The following is an 18,995-nucleotide window of genomic DNA, read 5'->3' as shown; positions in this document are numbered from 1 at the left end:
GGGGTCAGCTCTAGCTTTTGCCAAGATGTCTCTACACTCCTGGGAAATGTTGAGATTCAAGTATTCATTGTATTCAGGAGCCAAGCCGACAAATGAAGAGACGACGGATCCGGGTGTCTGACTTGTCCCTGGTGCATTTTAAAAAGAGTCGGACTCCGTCTGAGTCGTAGATGTGGTCGTTCGGAGAGCATGAGGAGCTCTGTATACCAGACTTGTCTGGGCCATCTGGGAGCTATGAGGAGAAGGCGACGCCCCTCCACCTTCAGTTTGTTGATGACCCTCGGAATGAGTGGGATCGGAGGAAAAGCCTAGGCATAAACTCCGGACCATCTCATCGAAAACGCATTCCCCCACTAATCTTTTTGGGGAAGCCAACTTGCGTGGAACTGGCATTTCTTGTTCTCGAGAGTGGCAAATAGGTCTAGGTTCGGTTTGCCCCATAATAGAAAAAGACTGTTGAGAGTTCTTTGGTCTAGTTCCCACTCGTAATAAGGAATCACTGTCCTGCTCAGGGTGTCTGCTAGAACATTGGTTTGTCCTGGCACATGCTCCGGTTTGAGTGAAATATTGTGCATGATCCATGCCAAAATTTGCTGTGCTAGCTGCGAGAGTTGTAGGGATCTCGTGCCTCCTTGCTTGTTTAGATAAAACATGCTGGTCGTGTTGTCTGTCCTGATTAAGACGCTTGAATTTTGTATTTTTGGCAAGAAAGCTTTTAGAGCTAAGTGTATTGCCTTGAGTTCTAGATAATTGATGTGGAGCTGAGTGTCTTTGACATTCCAGATTCCACTGATTTGCAGGTCCTGGCAGTGTGCCCCCCCATCCTTCGAGAGAGGCATCCGTTGTTACTATGTAACTTGGTGTTTGAAGAAGAAATAAGAGTCCGTTTGACAAATTGGTTAGAGTCGCCCACCACCTCATGGTGTTCTTCATTAGAGGCGTTATGCGGATCTTGTCTACGAAGGAACCGTTGACCTGGGTCCATTGTATGTCTAATTGCTCTTGCAGGGGTCGCATATGGAGCCTGCAATCTGGGACTAGCGGAATGCATGATGATATCATCCAGAGCAATGACTTGTAGATGCGGACTGAAACAAACCTTTTTCTGGAGAGGCTGTCTGCCAAGGAGGTTAATTTTTGTTTCCTCTCGTGAGATGGGTACGCTTTGTTGCGGACTGTGTCTAGAATTGCTCCCAAGAAACTTAATACCTGTTTGGGGTGGAGGTGAGATTTCTGGTAGTTGATTACAAACCCCAGGCTGTGTAACAATTGAAGGCAATAGGAGATATGACTTGTCACTTGCGATTTTGAGGGTGCCTTTATAAGCCAGTCGTCCAGGTAAGGGAAGACCTGGATACCTGACTGACGGAGATGTGCTCCTACCGGAGCCAACATCTTTGTGAAGATTCTGGGGGCTGATTTGAGACCGAATGGGAGAACCCGGAATCGGAGGTGCATACTTCCCACTCTGAACCTTAGGAATTTGCGATGGTTGCGATATATGGGGATATGAAAATAAGCATCCTGGAGGTCTAGGGATGCCATCCGATCCCCGGTATTTAACAGACGCAGGACATCCTGCAGTGATACCATCCTGAACGACTGTTTCTTTAGAAACTTGTTTAGTGCTCTCAAGTCGAGGATGGGACGCCAGTCTCCTGAGGGCTTCTTTACAAGGAAAAAACAGGAGTAGAATCCTCTGTTCTTTTGAGATAAAGGGACTGGTTCTACTGCTCCTTTTCTCAACATTACTCTTACTTCCCTGAGGAGTTGGTTCAACCTCGGAGGCGGTGGGCCCGATGTAGGAAAAATTGGTGGTGTTTGTGTGAATTCCAGAGTATGACCTCTGGCCACTACATCGAGTACCCATCTGTCCGATGTTATAGTCTTCCACATGGGGAAATAGGAAGTGATGCGACCTCCGACCCTCGATGTTGGTTGGTGGGGAAGCGCTGAGATGATCGGCAGGTCATTGCTTTCTGGCTGTATCTCTTCCTCGGGCAGCTCCTCTTCCTCTAGCTGGATGTTTGTAAGCTGCGGCCGGTGGTAATCTATAATGCTGCTGTTGGTGATGGTACTGATGTCGTGATCCTGTGGAGGAAGACTGATATTGTGATCTGTATTTTTGGTATCCACCTCGAAAGGAGTAATTACCTCTACCCCTTGCTCCACGAAAGGGTTGTTTTTTATATTTTGCCGTATCGGTATCCGTCTTGGTAGCCTGCAACATGTCGTCGACATGTTTACCAAACAGACTCTCTCCATCGAAAGGCATGTTGAGAACGCGACTATGGACTTCTGGTCTGAATGAAGTAGCTTTAAGCCATCCTTGTCTGCGCAGGACTGCTGCGCCAGCTAAATGTCTAAAGCCAGTGAGAGAAATGTCTATTGCGCTGTCTATAATCTCCGCGGAGACCCTTTCTCCCTCCTGCAAGACCTTTTTTGCTTCCACCTTGACGTCTTCTGGCAGTAAATCTAAAAAGGCAGACATGTCTGCCCACATCTGGCGATCGTACCTTCCCAGGATGGCGAGGGAGTTAGCCGCCTTAACTGTGACTGCAGCAACAGAGGAGAATTTTTTGCCGATATTGTCTAATCTCCTTCCTTCCTTGTCTGGGGGAGACGCAATAGGTGTGGAGGGGTTTTTGGAACGCCGCTGAGCCGCCTGTGATATAACAGTCAGGTTTCGGCTGTGAGACTAGACAGGCCGGAGAATCATCTGGGGCCTTGTACTTCTTCTCTAGTCTTGGCATTTGAGAAGGCACTGTTGCCGGGTTTTTCATTGCCTTCAAACCCTCCTGCCATAAGAAATCATCTACAATGGGTATGGCTCTTACAGATCTCTTTGATGGTTCTTTAAAGTCGTACAAAAAACATTCGGTTTCATGAGAAACAATTGCAAGTCCAAAACGTTTCGCCGCCCTCTCTATTAAATTATGGAAACCTCCTATGTCCTCTGGAGGAGAATCTACTGGACCTGCTGGCGGTGGAGATGGTGTGGGGACGAGATAATCATCCCATTCACTAGCCGCCGAATCTCTTAACTCACCCTCTTCCCTTTCGTCGTCTGACGAGGGGCAAGCTTCCTGAGTTTGGCTAGTTATCAGTATACTAGCCTGTGGAGTTTCCGAAAAATTCGAAGTCTGACGAGGTGTCTGGTAGCGCTCAGGTCTAGGTGGCGTGGACTGAGTTGATGGTGGAAACCTTTTATAGTAGTCCTTCAACATATACTGTAGATCTGCTACCAGTGTGCTAGGCATAGCGAGGGGCGATGGTTGTTCTGCCTGTGGATAAGATGTTGAGGCGTAACTAGGCTGGTAATGTTGATCCTCCTCTTCATCAAACTCTTGGCATTTGACATTGAGTTGGGACGGGCTACTAGCTGCCCCAAACATTCCATCGTTTTGAGAGTATGCATCATCGTCCTCATCCTCAAAAAGATGTTGTGGTGGATATGGCAACACTTTACTTGGCGAGGTATGCATTGGCAGAATATTGGATGCCTTGTCAGCCATATCAATAAGTGAAAGGGGTAAGAATCTGGTAGAGTCGTCCTGATGGTACGAGGAATGGTGTGGTGAAGTATCCAGGTAGGTGGATGGCTTGTACACTGTTAGTTGTGTTGACGATATAATCGTCGACGGTTCCCTCGTTGACTGTTCCATCGTCGACGGTTCAGACATTGACGGCGTCTTTGCTAACGGGTCTTTTGTCGACGGATCCTTTATCGATGGCCCCTTCATCGACGGGCCCTTTATAGACGACGGTCGTTTCGCCGACGTATCTTCTATAGGTGCCTTCATCGGCAGTGCCTTTTTAAACCTCATTGAGAGGTGCTTCGTAGATGGGAGTGCCCTGGTTGATTGGTGAACCCAGGAGGCCTCCGCTGTCGACGATGTGGTTGCCGACGAAGCTTTCTTAAAAAAAATTGCCGTAATTATCGTCGTCGATGATAACGGCGACGACGTCATAATCATCGGTGCGACCGGTGTTGTGAACGTCGACGATACTGTAGTCGCTGTTGTCATCGACACCGTCGTCGACTGGGTGGTCGTCGACGGTTGTTTTTTCACCGAAAAGAGTTTTTCTGGCTCTTTCTGTGGTGACAGAGACAGAGATGGCTTTTTTGAGGTGCTTTTTCAGTGCAAAGGCGTCGTAGGTTCTGAATGAACCTTTTTTGCCAAATGTTTAAATGTCTCTGAGTGGGAAACATCCTTTTTCGCTTCAGTAGAGACTTGTTTTGTCTTTTTGGGCACCTTCCTAGGTGGTTCATCAGACCCTCTACTTCTCTCACCTGTTCTTTTATGAGGGCGAGAAGTATGTGATGACGGTTCGCTGTCATCTGAGGAAGGATGTTCCATGGCTTTTTGCTTTTGCAGCCATAAGAGAAGTCTACCCTCACGGTCTTTAAGGGTTTTTTGACTAAAGGTGCGACAGATTTTGCAGTCTCTCACCTTGTGGTCTGGATGGAGGCAGTAGATACACTTCTTGTGGGGGTCATCAACATGCAGTCTCTTCTTCCCACAATTGTCACAGTCTCTGAACAGACCCTTCTTTGTCTTTTCAGACATAGTGAAGCTGTGGCTAGTTTCCTGAGAGAAAAAATAATCTTCAGTCAGAAATAAGGAAAAAACTGAGCAGAGCTCAGGGAGACTCCCTTCACACGACGTGCGGTAGAAAATCTGAGGGAATTCAGCCTCTGTTGGCAGTGTTTGGGAGGGGCTGAATCCTGATTGGTTGATACTGAAGTTTGGGTCTTTTTCACAAAATAAAGTGGTTAGACTGTAAAATACCCTATGAGGCCTACTAGGGCCTACTGGTTTTACTTTTACTGACTTACTGCTTTATGTATTTAAGTTTACCGTGAGGCTCCCACTTCGACGACGGGGATGATTCAAGCATGTGAATCTATGAAAGATCCAATACTGGAGAACTCAGACATTCACCATGCACTGCTAATTACCCCAGTTATTACATCATTCATGACATCTATAACCTCACTGAACATATCACTGTAACATTTGCAGTAAAGTTATTGATGAGAAAACTGTGAGAGTGTACGTTATAGTTAGCTTAGGGTCATAGTCATTTGAAATAACTCCAACTACAACAGCTGAATTTATATGGTTTTGTGTGTGTAAAATCCAACCGTAATGTCCCTGTAACCTTTTTTTTTTTTTTTTTTTTTTTGTGAGCATTTATCTCCTACTAGCGGTCACCAGTACAGTAGGTAGTTATAATTACGATCTAGTTTCCATAGGAAAAGCGTTTTTTGATTTGTTAATAACTTTGGCACAGTTTGACAAATCTTCATGAAATTTTCAAAATTAGTACACCACTCACTTAATTTGCTGTGTCGAACGTTTTTGGGTGATCTGTCAATCGGGGCATCGGAAAAAAGGGGGCCCCAAAACCCATTTTGCCCATGAAATTTCCCATAGTGACTTTAGAAACTACTACAGCCTCAAACAGTGGAGAGAATTACACCAAATTTGGCAGAAAGCTAGCTTGTGGTCCAGCCAGAGCCCTTTTTGTAATACAGTGTAAACCCATTTAGGAGTTATTAAAGCAAAAATACGTTTGTATACCTAGGGACGCTGATCCGCCGCAGATCCTTCATGGATCTAGGTGGATTTTCGGATCCATGTGCCAAGCAAGCTGTGAATGGCTAGCCGCAACGTGAGAAGAAAGCTGCAGCCACCATTTTGGTCATCGGGACTCTATTCCCAGTGGGGAAAATACAATTAAACAGTGATAGAAGGGGTCAGGGTAGAAGTACCCTGACCCCGTGAAGTCGAATGGAGGGGTCTGTGCAAGAAATTGTCTAAAAATTTTTTTTTTTTAACCATGTGGATGATCAGCGGTTCCAGAACCCAATTCAACCCCCCCAAAAAAAACACATACACTCACAGACCCACACACCTACTCACACCCCCACGGCCACTCACACACCCATACAGCCACTCAACACACCCACTCACAGACCCACATAATCACTCAGACCAACTATCTCACAAACCCACATACCAACTCACACATCTACACAATCACTCACACAGCCACTCAGACCCATAAAACCACATACACACATATTCACAGCCACCACACACACACACCCACAGCCACTCTCGCACCTACAGGGAGTGCAGAATTATTAGGCAAATTAGTATTTTGACCACATCATCCTCTTTATGCATGTTGTCTTACTCCAAGCTGTATAGGCTCGAAAGCCTACTACCAATTAAGCATATTAGGTGATGTGCATCTCTGTAATGAGAAGGGGTGTGGTCTAATGACATCACCACCCTATATCAGGTGTGCATAATTATTAGGCAACTTCCTTTCCTTTGGCAAAATGGGTCAAAAGAAGGACTTGACAGGCTCAGAAAAGTCAAAAATAGTGAGATATCTTGCAGAGGGATGCAGCATTCTTAAAATTGCAAAGCTTCTGAAGCGTGATCATCGAACAATCAAGCGTTTCATTCAAAATAGTCAACAGGGTCGCAAGAAGCGTGTGGAAAAACCAAGGCGCAAAATAACTGCCCATGAACTGAGAAAAGTCAAGCGTGCAGCTGCCACGATGCCACTTGCCACCAGTTTGGCCATATTTCAGAGCTGCAACATCACTGGAGTGCCCAAAAGCACAAGGTGTGCAATACTCAGAGACATGGCCAAGGTAAGAAAGGCTGAAAGACGACCACCACTGAACAAGACACACAAGCTGAAACGTCAAGACTGGGCCAAGAAATATCTCAAGACTGATTTTCTAAGGTTTTATGGACTGATGAAATGAGAGTGAGTCTTGATGGGCCAGATGGATGGGCCCGTGGCTGGATTGGTAAAGGGCAGAGAGCTCCAGTCCGACTCAGACGCCAGCAAGGTGGAGGTGGAGTACTGGTTTGGGCTGGTATCATCAAAGATGAGCTTGTGGGGCCTTTTCGGGTTGAGGATGGAGTCAAGATCAACTCCCAGTCCTACTGTCAGTTCCTGGAAGACACCTTCTTCAAGCAGTGGTACAGGAAGAAGTCTGCATCCTTTAAGAAAAACATGATTTTCATGCAGGACAATGCTCCATCACACGCGTCCAAGTACTCCACAGCGTGGCTGGCAAGAAAGGGTATAAAAGAAGGAAATCTAATGACATGGCCTCCTTGTTCACCTGATCTGAACCCCATTGAGAACCTGTGGTCCATCATCAAATGTGAGATTTACAAGGAGGGAAAACAGTACACCTCTCTGAACAGTGTCTGGGAGGCTGTGGTTGCTGCTGCACGCAATGTTGATGGTGAACAGATCAAAACACTGACAGAATCCATGGATGGCAGGCTTTTGAGTGTCCTTGCAAAGAAAGGTGGCTATATTGGTCACTGATTTGTTTTTGTTTTGTTTTTGAATGTCAGACATGTATATTTGTGAATGTTGAGATGTTATATTGGTTTCACTGGTAATAATAAATAATTGAAATGGGTATATATTTGTTTTTTGTTAAGTTGCCTAATAATTATGCACAGTAATAGTCACCTGCACACACAGATATCCCCCTAATATAGCTAAAACTAAAAACAAACTAAAAACTACTTCCAAAAATATTCAGCTTTGATATTAATGAGTTTTTTGGGTTCATTGAGAACATGGTTGTTGTTCAATAATAAAATTAATCCTCAAAAATACAACTTGCCTAATAATTCTGCACTCCCTGTATTCACACACCCACTCAGCCAATCACACACACTAACACAGTCACTATACAGGTTACAGAGACGGTACAGTTAGGAAACAGCATTAAAAACCACAGACATTCAATGAAGGAAAAAGGAAAAAAAAAAAAAAGGTTACAAGACCATCATAGTTAGGAATTAGAATATAAAAAAACCTTAGGAATTCACAAAAAAAAAAAAAACAACGGCTACAGGGTCAGTTTAGTTAGGTTCAAAATGTACACGTACAAAACCACAGAAATTTAGCTGTTAGAGTTAATTCAAGCAACTATAACTCGTGCCCTAAGGTAACTATATCAGGTGACCTTGCCATGTACTGCTACTTACAACACATACTACATCACTCATGACATCTATGAAATAATTGGTAATGTCACTAATAATTACAGTGAAATTATGGATGGGAAAACTGTGCATGGCGAGGGCGTGAGTTATAGTTACCTTAGGATACAAGTTTTATTTACTCGAATTAAATTACTACAACAGCTGATTTTCTACTATTTTCTACTATTTTGTGTATGTAAATTCTGGGCATAACTATAACAGCGCTGTAACCTTTGTTTTTTCATGTAAAAAAAAATATGTATATACACATTTATACACACACACAGTTATAAGGAAGGACTGATCACTAAATGAGCATACCTGCGAAATCGAGGTCTGTAACCCCTGAACATATTTTGTCTCACTGGTCTGCCTTGTTCTCCTGCACCCTGCGTATCAGCATCCTATAGAAAATTATAAATTACATTACATATACGATATGCAAGCAAGACACAATTAAGTCGACAGTGGTCATACATGATTGACAATTTTTTTTAAAGTCATTTTCTCAAAAAGTACTCCGAATCCTGCCAGGTGAAAAAACATAAAAATGAACATGTTAGAAAACCTTTTTTAATTTATGTTAATATTACTCCATTTTGGCTTTGCCAATGCAAATGTATAGGTTTAGCCACTGCTTTTTCAAAATGAGTAAAAACCAGGTTATTGCCAGCTGAACTAAATCTGGGGAGATGAGGGGAAAAAAATAAAATAAAATAAAATAAAAAATATTGCCATAATGTATATGTGTCGTCAAGCATGCACATATATGCGTCAATTTATTACAGCAGCTCTTCATAAGATAAAGGGGCAGGGGAGCTATGCAGGCGACAGTATCTTAGAAAACAAGAAGCTGCACTGGATGGGGAGTGGTGGGAGCCATGGATGAGCTGGAAGGGGTGTTGGAGGGGTGGAGCCAACAGGGAGAGCACAGTGGATCATGACATCAACAGGGGAAGCAGTACAATAGGGAGAGAGCAAGAAAACACATGCACTTCCATGGAGTCTTAAAAGCGGGAAAAAAAAAAAAAAAGCAGTTGCTTGAATTTAAACAGTAGGAGAAAGCAAGCCATCCGATGAAAGAATGGGAACTAAGCTTTGGTCCAGGGCAGGGCCCAATACAAGAAGAAGAGAAGCCATAGAATAGGAATGACAAGAAAATCAGCCAATGACACACATTGGGCTCATTCAAAGCCCATCGTGGGTATAGGCACTCTGCACAATAGACCTTTCGGCAACAAAAAGCCAAAGCTGTCTTTAGGACGGACCTGAAAAACTTACCTCTACTATCTCCCCCTGTAAAGGATGATGGGAATATTGTGGTCGACGACCATAAGGCCTTCGCATGTAGTAAGGTGGATAACGTCGCCTGCGAAATGGGCGTGGCTGTTGAAGACTGCCATCTTCAGGCGCACTCTCAGTCCCTTCACTTTTTTCTCCACTCTCACTGTTCTGGTAATTTTGCTGGTAATTTCGAGGAGGGCCCCTGCGACGGGGATAGCGTCTGTAATGGTTACGGTCTGCTGCATATTTACTACCTTGAACTGGAACGCCACCAGGACCTGTGACATTAGCTGCCTCTGCACCCTACAAAATGTTGTTTCATTAGTATTAATTAACAACAGTTCAATATTGAAGTTACAAAAAACCACAAACTTGCAAAAAGATATGTACCTTTTCTCCTTCCACCACATCAAACTCTACAATTTCTCCATCCCCTACACTGCGAAGGTACTTCCTGGGGTTATTCTTCTTGATGGCAGTCTAAGAAAAAGAAAATGGAGTTACCAACAGCAAAAATGGGCATAGCTTTGTTAAATATTCACACCAGCACTTCCAGTAACACTAGATATTTTATTTACCTACAATCATGCATGTTGAAAATGTTGTGGTTCTTTCTGATACATCTTATAACGGTTGTCTTTTCATCAATACTGCAGTTGTGGTGATCAAATCTATCCTTAATGTAACAAACTACACAAGCTCCAGGCTTGTCAGAAACCTTAGCAAATGCAACTTAAAAAAAATATACTAACTTTTGTGTTCTAAGAAAAAGCCACAGAGACTAAATTGGAATGCATGTCCTGTTAGGAAGTAAAGACACTTCGATTTCATATTACAGAATTTGGATTCTTATCTACGGTTCAATTTCAATTTCCACATGTAGCCACAATGAAACAGGAGTTGGCCTGTTCTAGAATGTCGTGATTTAGAGAGTCCTAAGTGTGCTGAAACTGAAGTAGACTCGGGGAAAAGATAACATTATTTTGAAGGTTAGGAATATAGAGTTCTATGCTCTCTCTTTATTCACAACTAACTGATGGCTGTGAGGATGGAGAGCACTTTTCAAAAAATAAAATTTTACTTTTAAAGTTACTTTCTCTTGTTCTCCCTTTTTTGATGTTACCTGATGATGTTGTTATTTTTTAATTTAATAATTTCCACCGTTGTGGTTACCTTTCAACCATGTGATGGGGTAGAAAGCTGCAGCTACTTCGATTAATTTCAGGCCACTACCTTCAGGAAGTGTCCACACGTCTGTGCAGCATACATTCATACATGCAGTCTCCTATCCCTGTATATGTGCCCCATAGCCAGTCCCTAGTGAAACAAGCATTTGGAATGCAATAGTCTGGTGTTTGCTCGAGTTAGAGCTCATAGCGTTGTAAATTACTGACTGGACTTTTATTGCCACACAGACTGAAAATAAAAGGAAGAGAGCGAGGGTGAGCTGGCCCTGGAAAAGCCCCCCTCTGCTGTTGGTTTATGTTTACAGAGGGAGTAGTAACTGAACAAGCACCCACACTTTTGAGGTGAAACAGGCAAATGCCAAAAAAAAGTCCCTTACAGCAGAGATAAACAGGACATAGCGTAATTACACAGTACTTTGTGCTGCTCCCAAAGTGAAAAAAGGCAGGACAAAGAGGCAGAACTGACTACTAGCAAGCAAGGATTTTTGAAGGACACTGCAACTAACAAATGAGAACGCTGGAAATCACTCTATAGCAGGGATACTCAAAGTACGGCCCGGGGGCCGCATGCAGCCCCCTGATGTTTAATTGCGGCCCCCTAGTGAACAGTAGCACTCAGCTGCTGTTCACTTGACAGAGCAGGAACAAACAGAAAGCTGCAACACAAACCGCTATACTTTATTTACATGTTAATTAAAGTAACAGTAATGAAGAAAAGGTGAAAAGGTTTCCTAGAAGAATAAGTTACTTACCTTCAGTAACGCTTTTTCTGGTGGATACATTAACTACCTGTGGATTCCTCACCTAAAGAATTCTCCCCTCGCGCCAGCTTCGACGGAAATTTCTTCTAGCTCTGCACGTCGACGATGACGTCACAATAGCCCAACTCCACGCGACGCCGTCATCTAGGCAATAAGAAGCCCTCGTCGACGTGCAGACAGTTACCACAATTTTTTACGTGCCTTAGAGGCGAACAGGTGAAAATTTGACCTTGAAGAGAACATAATCACATCCAAAGAAGTGAAAACGCAACATTTATTACACTAAAAATAATAAGAAATTAAATATGTCAGTCAAAATCAATTATGAGTACTTGAATTATCAAGACCAGAGAAAGAAATACATATATACATGCTATAACTAAATGCATGAATCAGGTATATATATATATATATATATATATATATATAAAAATATATATAAACACACACACACGACAATTGGCGCTCACCCGAGGATTTCATGGAACAACCATTCAGGCAACGGGGAGGTAGGTGGGACCGTGAGGAATCCACAGGTAGTTAATGTATCCACCAGAAAAAGCATTACGAAGGTAAGTAACTTATTCTTCTGATGGATACACCTACCTGTGGATTCCTCACCTAAAGAATAGAGTTCCAAAGCAGTACTACCTCCGGAGGTGGGTGCCCGAATGGTCAAACAAAGAAATCCTGCAGCACTGAGTGAGCAAAATGGCCATCCCTCCTAACCTCAGAATCCAAACAATAATGTTTGACAAACGTATGGAGGGATGCCCAAGTTGCCGCCCTGCAGATGTCAACCACAGGAACACCGAAGAGGCAGCTTTAGCTCTGGTGGAATGAGCACGAAGCCCCACAGGAGGTTCTTTCTTTGCTAAGGAATAACAAAGCTTAATACAGAGAATGACCCACCTGGATAGTGTTCTCTTGTGGACTGCTCTGCCTTTCCTCTTCCCCACGTATCCAACGAAGAGCTGATCATCTTGCCTGAACTCCCTCGTCCTGTCGACAAAGAAGCTCAATGCTCTTCATGGATACAGTCGGTGGAGCCTCTCTTCCTCCTTGGATGTATGAGGCGGTGTGTAAAAGGAAGGGAGAGTTATAGACTGCCCCAAGTGAAAGGGTGTAACAACCTTCGGGAGGAAAGCCGCCTTGGTCCTTTACACCACTTTGTCTCTAAAGAAGGAAAGGTATGGAGACTCTACACTAAGAGCCTGAAGCTCACTGACTCTTCTGGCCGATGTTATGGCTACCAGGAATACAGTCTTAAGAACCAGCAAACGCAAAGCACAAGAATGCATTGGTTCAAATAGCAATCCCATTAGAACTGTTAATACCAAGTTAAGGTCCCACTGTGGCATAACAAACGGTGTGGGTGGAAACCTATTAGTGAGACCCTTAACAAACCTCTAAACAATTGGAGATTTAAACAAAGAAGGTTGATCTGGGAGGCACAGAAAAGCCGACAGTGCTGATAAATAGCCCTTAACTGTGGCAACTGCACAACCCTTCTGTGCCTAGGAAAGAGCAAATGATAATATATCAGACAAGTGAGCCTTTAAGGGATCAATTCGGCCCTCTCCACACCGACGTAGAAATTTAGCCCATCGATTTGCATAGATCAATTTGGTGGACTGTCGCCTGGCCGATGAAATAACATCCACCACTTCCGGTGGGAGAGAAAAAGCACTCAGATTGCCCCGTTCAATCTCCAGGCATGAAGGAGCAGACTCTGGAGGTATGGGTGTAGAATCTGGCCCTGCGACTGCAAGAGCAGGTCCACCCTGTAAGGGAGACGGAGCGGAGGGCACAGAGAGAGTTGGAGAAGGTCTGTATACCACACCATTCTTGGCCAATCCGGGGCTATCAAGATGACCTGGGCCCGGTCTTGGCGGATCTTCCTCAGAACTCGAGGAATCAGGGGTATGGGAGGAAACGCGTATAGCAACTGACCCTTCCAGGACATCTGAAACGTGTCCCCCAAAGCTCCTTGCATCGGATACTGGAGGCTGCAAAATAACGGGCACTGCGCGTTCTACTGAGTAGCAAACAGATCTATCTGCGGACACCCCCACATCTGGAAGATGTAAAGAACCAGATCCGGATGAAGACGCCACTCGTGGTCGACCGAGCTGCGTCGACTGAGAACATCCACACGTTCATTCAGCGCTCCGGCCAAATGATTTGCTACCAAGCAGATCTTGTGGTCCTGAAGCCAGGACCAGAGTCGAAGAGCTTCTCTGCAAAGAAGGTACGACCCCACTCCTCCCTGCTTGTTTATATACATCGCAGTAGTGTTGTCCGTCAGAACCTGGACTGACGGACCGCGAATGGAAGGGAGAAAGGCCTTGAGAGCCAGACGTACTGCCCTCAATTACAACAGATTAATGTGAAACTTCTGTTCCACTGGAGACCAAAGGCCTTTGACCTCCAGGTCCCCCAGATGAGCTACACACCCTAGAGTGGAAGCATCCGTTACAACTGTGGCCACCGGCGGAGACAGCGAGAACGGCCTTCCTTGCGACAGGTTGCCGATCGCTGCCCACCACTGAAGATCCACTGCAGTGTCTCTGGTGATCGTGATCGAATCCTCGAGATCCCCTTTGTGTTGAAACCACTGCCTGCGGACGCACCACTGAAGAGCCCTCATGTGCCAGCATGCATGAGTGACCAGCAGCGGCCTGTAAGCCTTGAAGAAAAAACACTATTCGAAGGCACGGAAAAAAGGGAACTGACGTCTGCACGTCGACGAGGGCTTCTTATTGCCTAGATGACGTCATACGCGTCGCGTGGAGTCGGGCTATTGTGACGTCATCGTCGACGTGCAGAGCTACAAGAAATTTCCGTCGAAGCTGGCGCGAGGGGAGAATTCACAGGTAGGTGTATCCATCAGAAACCTCTCTTTAGAAACACCTTTAGTTTTAAAGACATCTTGCACCTAACATGCCGAAACTTGATCAACTCTACAAACTTTAACACACTATATTTTATCAACATGCATGAGCATTTTACCTTAGAAGACCAGATTATATAGTTGCATTAGGGGCATTAGCAGTGACAGTTTTCAAACATGAACTTGCCGCCCCCATTTGGAAAACAATGCCATTATTGTCAGGTGCCCTTTGTGCGTAGTCTTGTTATATAATTGGAACAACATTCTAGTTTTGTACAGCACACATCCTGAATTCAGATGTGTCAAGGGTCTCTTTTATGTGGTAGTGAAGAAAAGGGAGGTAAAGTGAAATTAACCCAATTGCCTAGGATCACACAATTTGGTTAAGTGGGGGTGCTAGGACTGATAACCAGGTTTTCTGTTCTCACATTTTGTAATTCACCCACCAGATGAGTGTCTCTTTCCCTCTCATGTTTAACATTAGATCTTAATGTTTTGACTTTAATTCTAGGGGCATGAGAATAAAGCATTGATGGCAGACAGAAACCATGGGAAGGCTCATTTTGTTGTCCATACCATGCAACAGCTTCGCGTCCCCCTACGCCAGCCTTTCATCACCCGCAACCCTCTCAGTACTGGCATCTGTGCAGCCCTCAGGCATGAAAAAGACAGAACTTTCCTGCCCCTGGGGAAATGTTTGCGAGTACCCATGCTCTATAGTATACATAAAAGTATACAGCATGCCGAACGCTAATGCTCGACCTAAAAAAAGATTCCCCCATGTACAGGCTTAATATGAACTTGTACTACTCCATGGACTTGAATGGGAGGAAAATGGGCCGCTTGAAGAAACTGTACAACAGAGTTAGCCCTAATTTAGCACTGAGGGCTCCCCAGACCAGTATTACCTGTCGAAAGGGATCTCCAACTGGTACATTTTTTTGCTTAGATTCTCTTAACACTTGGCCTGCTGTTTCATGTAAGAGAACGTTGCTTTAACCTCAAGGAAAACTACCAGAATGAACTGGTGCAATTGAAAAAGAATGAAAAGTCTTTAAGAATCCTTGAACATCCTGTCCCATGAGCGTACTACTGAAGACTGAGAAAGGAATCATGCAGATCTCTGGAATATAATTCAGAATGTGCAGCACAATGATCAGGGCTGGCTATGATGGAGGAGCTGGTGTGCCACTATTGCACCTATTGCTCTAATTCCCCAGCGAGGCTTCCAGGACCACCACGAATTCACTTCCAAAGCCTGGCCAGAAGAACGATGGACAACGTTCTTGCAACTAGTTATTTGTAATACTTGTGCAGGGCCAATTTGATTACTGTTTCTAATGATGAAGTCCTACGCCCCAAAGGGGCTGATGCACGTTTACCCTTGGATGACTGTTTCTCTGAAAAGAGATGCTGAAGTAATGGAAGTCAGATGTTGCTACTGGTTAGTGACGATGTCATAGGTTAATGCTGCACTATTAGATTAAAGGCGGAACAGCTGAAAGAAGAAAGGTTTGGAGGGAACAAAAAGTCAAAAACAAAAAGAATTGTGGGGCACAGAGATAGGGTACTGCATTAGTTAGAATCGCTTAGAACAAGAAGCAGGTTCCAATCCACACAAGTGAGCAAAAATAACTAAATTGTAAAAAGCAACAGGTAAGTACATGACATAATAGTAGTAATGGGGCCATCTCACTAACTTCTAACAATTAACAACCATATCAGCACTTGGTAACGGGGACTGGCAAAGATGGGCCTGTGCCTAAGCAACAGCTTGAGGCACCTTCTGTAATCCTCAAAGCCAAACTCAGTGTGGGAAATAGTCCATATTCCAAGACTTAAATCGGAAATATTTTCGAAGATAAAGAATCCATATACAAGAAAGCATCTAATAAAAATCGATACACTCATACAGATATCTCCAAACCACCCGTAATAAAAGTATAGCCAGGTCAGCAGGATTGCACACCAAGGACGGTTAACCTCTAGCAACAACTCTGTGGTGCAAACAAAGACTTGCATTTGAAATTCTCTCAGACAGACAGACAGAAAGGTGGTAGTAACAAGCTATGTAGTTAAAGTACCTGGTGTACAAACACGTCTTCTTTGGTGTCATTCCTGAAAAGATAAATAAGATTTGAAAACTTTGTCTATTTCAAATGCAAGAGTTTAATCTCTCCATTAGTAAAAATAATATCATACACTCCATTTAAATTCATGTGTTAATATGTTTTTATCCATCACATTCAACACTCTGCGGCACAAATTTGTTGCCTCACTGGAGTAAACAGGCTTGCTTTCCTGATGACTAAATGTATTGACAAAGGCAGTAGACCTCCCACTTTTTACACAGTCAACAATTTGACAAACCCATATTTATCAAAAAGTCATGCAATGCAACTAGCAACTTTGCAGTGCTGCGTGAAAGGTTACAAATGCATAGTATTTACCATTATACAGCGCATTGCTGTCCTTCCCTAGCGCACTCTGAGCTGCCTAGTGCCAACACAGGTACCTTTGCTTCATGTTGAAAGGGTAACCATGTTTCAGACAGGATTGCTTTTGTGCAGGAAGGTACACCATCATGCACAAAAACAATCCTCGGAGGCATTTCCCTCTTTCCAATTGTGCTGCAGAATACAGCACATTTAGAGAGAGGAAATGACGAGGAGAATTAAAGATATTTCTCCTCATTGTGCTTCTGGTAGGGAAGTGAACAATTCGGACGCGTTCCTATGTTTACCAAAGTTAGTTAATCTGGAAACATGTCAAAATCCATGGGTGGATGTATGGGAACGTCCATGCTCCACCCATGGCACACCTCTGCCTAAGAGTAACTCTAGGCAGCGATTTGCACTGCCTTGAATACTCTAAATATGTCAAGCCACTCAGGGCCACGCAAGGTGGCCTTGCATGACTTGATAATTGTGTTTTAACTGCAAGAGCAACCACTTCTTGTTTGAACTCCTTGATGGGGAGCTATACAATGCTTAACGCTATGCGAACTCTGGACACAGACATCTTGTTCAGGTAGTGCAACAGGTCGTTTTCATTGTGTAAATTTGTAATTATATGTTTAGTATCTAGCTTTGTGTGATGAAGTACTTTTTCTTTTTAAAAGTAAATACACTGGACATTGATTCTTAAAGAATTATTGTGTACTTTGCTGAGTTCTTTAGAACTTATTTAATCCCTTTGGTTGCTTTAATTTGTTCTTTAGCCTTTTGGAACAATGCTACTCGCATTCAATTTCTGATGTAGCCAAGCAGTAGCAACTCCAATTTTCCCCTTAAACTTCGTGAATGTCCTGCGTCATTCTTATTTTCGATTACTAATAAGCTTTTGTAGTGAAATGCAGATAAAACAATGGGGTTGGTTCTAAGGAAACATCCTTAAACATGGACCTCAGTTTGCTATTCACTTGGTCTTGGCTGACCCCAGCTCCTGGTACTACAATAGAAAATGTTGGTGCTCACTGATCTTACCTTCAACCTGCATGCTTACTACCTTTTGAGAGCGAAAGGAATATTTCTTGTCTAGGAGTTGAAGAGATAGTGTTGGTGATCTAGACATCTGTCTCATCCGGTTTGGATTATAAGAATGAAGTTTTGTTTCACTTTCAGACTGCAGCGGTCATGTCTGTTCCTTATTTTACCTCAGCACACTTATGTTGAATCCCAGTTGACTTCTTCCGCAAGATACCAGTGAATAAACACAACTTGTTTGAGGCACTCTGCACAGTGCACATGCTCGCACTGGTCTTGGTATCTCCGATCTCGGCTTTTGCCCTACCTGACCTTTACCATCTTGAATTCCTCCTCTCAGGCACGCTTGGTTGTGCTCCTATTTATTACAGCAGAACAGGCAGACACTTTCTTGGTTCTCTCTCCTTTGCCCAATACATAAGAGGTAAAAGGCTCTTCCCACGTAAGTGAAGTGAGTGTTGTGCCTGTGAGGATGCAGACTGCAATAAAAATGCAGTAAAAGAAAAAAATATTCCAATAAGTTCATTTTTATATTTCACTGTTAGTAAGATAAGAAAAATATTATTCCTCTGCATGTTGGTAATGATCCAGCATGGTGATTATATTACATCTGCTGTTCTCTGAAATCAACACACTTATTGAGTATGGGGATGGTAAGGCTAGATGAACCTCGTCAACAATTTTTACACAGCAGATTTGAGAGTCAATGTTCAAGCACTAAGAATAAAAATACCTTTACTGAATCTGAGGGGAGCAGTAATGTCTCTGGGACAATTGAGAGGGACCCAGAGATGGCATCCTATTACTAGGAGTATCAAATTAATCATTTTCTTCTGTTATATGAATATTGAGGAGAAACTGATAGGACACGCAAAATCAGGAATAGACTTCTGAGTTTTTGTGTAGGAAACAATGGTCCAAGGTCTATGATTACTCTAACTGTACAAAACATCTATACCTTTAACTGTCTAGTAAAAACAAAGGCAAAATATATTTTAAAAAGCACATTTAAAAAATAAAATAAAATAACACAACACACAGGAGGTCCGAATCTTGGAAGGCCAAACTAATTATAATAAGGGCAATTATAGTTATAACTTTCTAGGGCTATTCAAATATAAACTTAGGTAGATTTATTAAGACCAGGTATGCACTGTCCCACCAGAAGAAAACAAGGGCCACAACGGAAGAGTAAAGCTGAGAGAAATTACAGAATCTGAACTTCTTACAACGCATTTGAAGTAAACATCAAGCACATTATTATGATATTGCTAAAATGTGGGAGACAACATATTTCTTGATGGATGGCCAAGCTCAAGACCTCTAGCTGAGGGCCAATGATC

At 43.4% G+C, this 18,995-nt stretch overlaps 1 protein-coding gene across 1 annotated transcript in view; it reads right to left on the bottom strand.

The window, feature by feature from the left end:
- The window catches only part of YBX1 (Y-box binding protein 1), a 90,036-nt gene that overhangs the window by 58,357 nt on the left and 12,684 nt on the right, over positions 1-18,995 (bottom strand). Inside the window, exons 3-6 of the mRNA XM_069240336.1 lie at positions 16,252-16,285; positions 9,717-9,806; positions 9,324-9,629; positions 8,364-8,446 (exon numbers count right to left, since the gene is read on the bottom strand). Coding sequence (XP_069096437.1) covers positions 8,364-8,446; positions 9,324-9,629; positions 9,717-9,806; positions 16,252-16,285 — 513 coding nt within the window. The remainder of the gene's footprint in view (positions 1-8,363; positions 8,447-9,323; positions 9,630-9,716; positions 9,807-16,251; positions 16,286-18,995) is intronic.

This window comes from Pleurodeles waltl, chromosome 6, assembly GCF_031143425.1.
Source record: "Pleurodeles waltl isolate 20211129_DDA chromosome 6, aPleWal1.hap1.20221129, whole genome shotgun sequence".
Classification (NCBI taxonomy): Eukaryota; Metazoa; Chordata; class Amphibia; order Caudata; family Salamandridae; genus Pleurodeles; species Pleurodeles waltl.
This window is presented reverse-complemented; position numbering and strand designations above follow the sequence as displayed.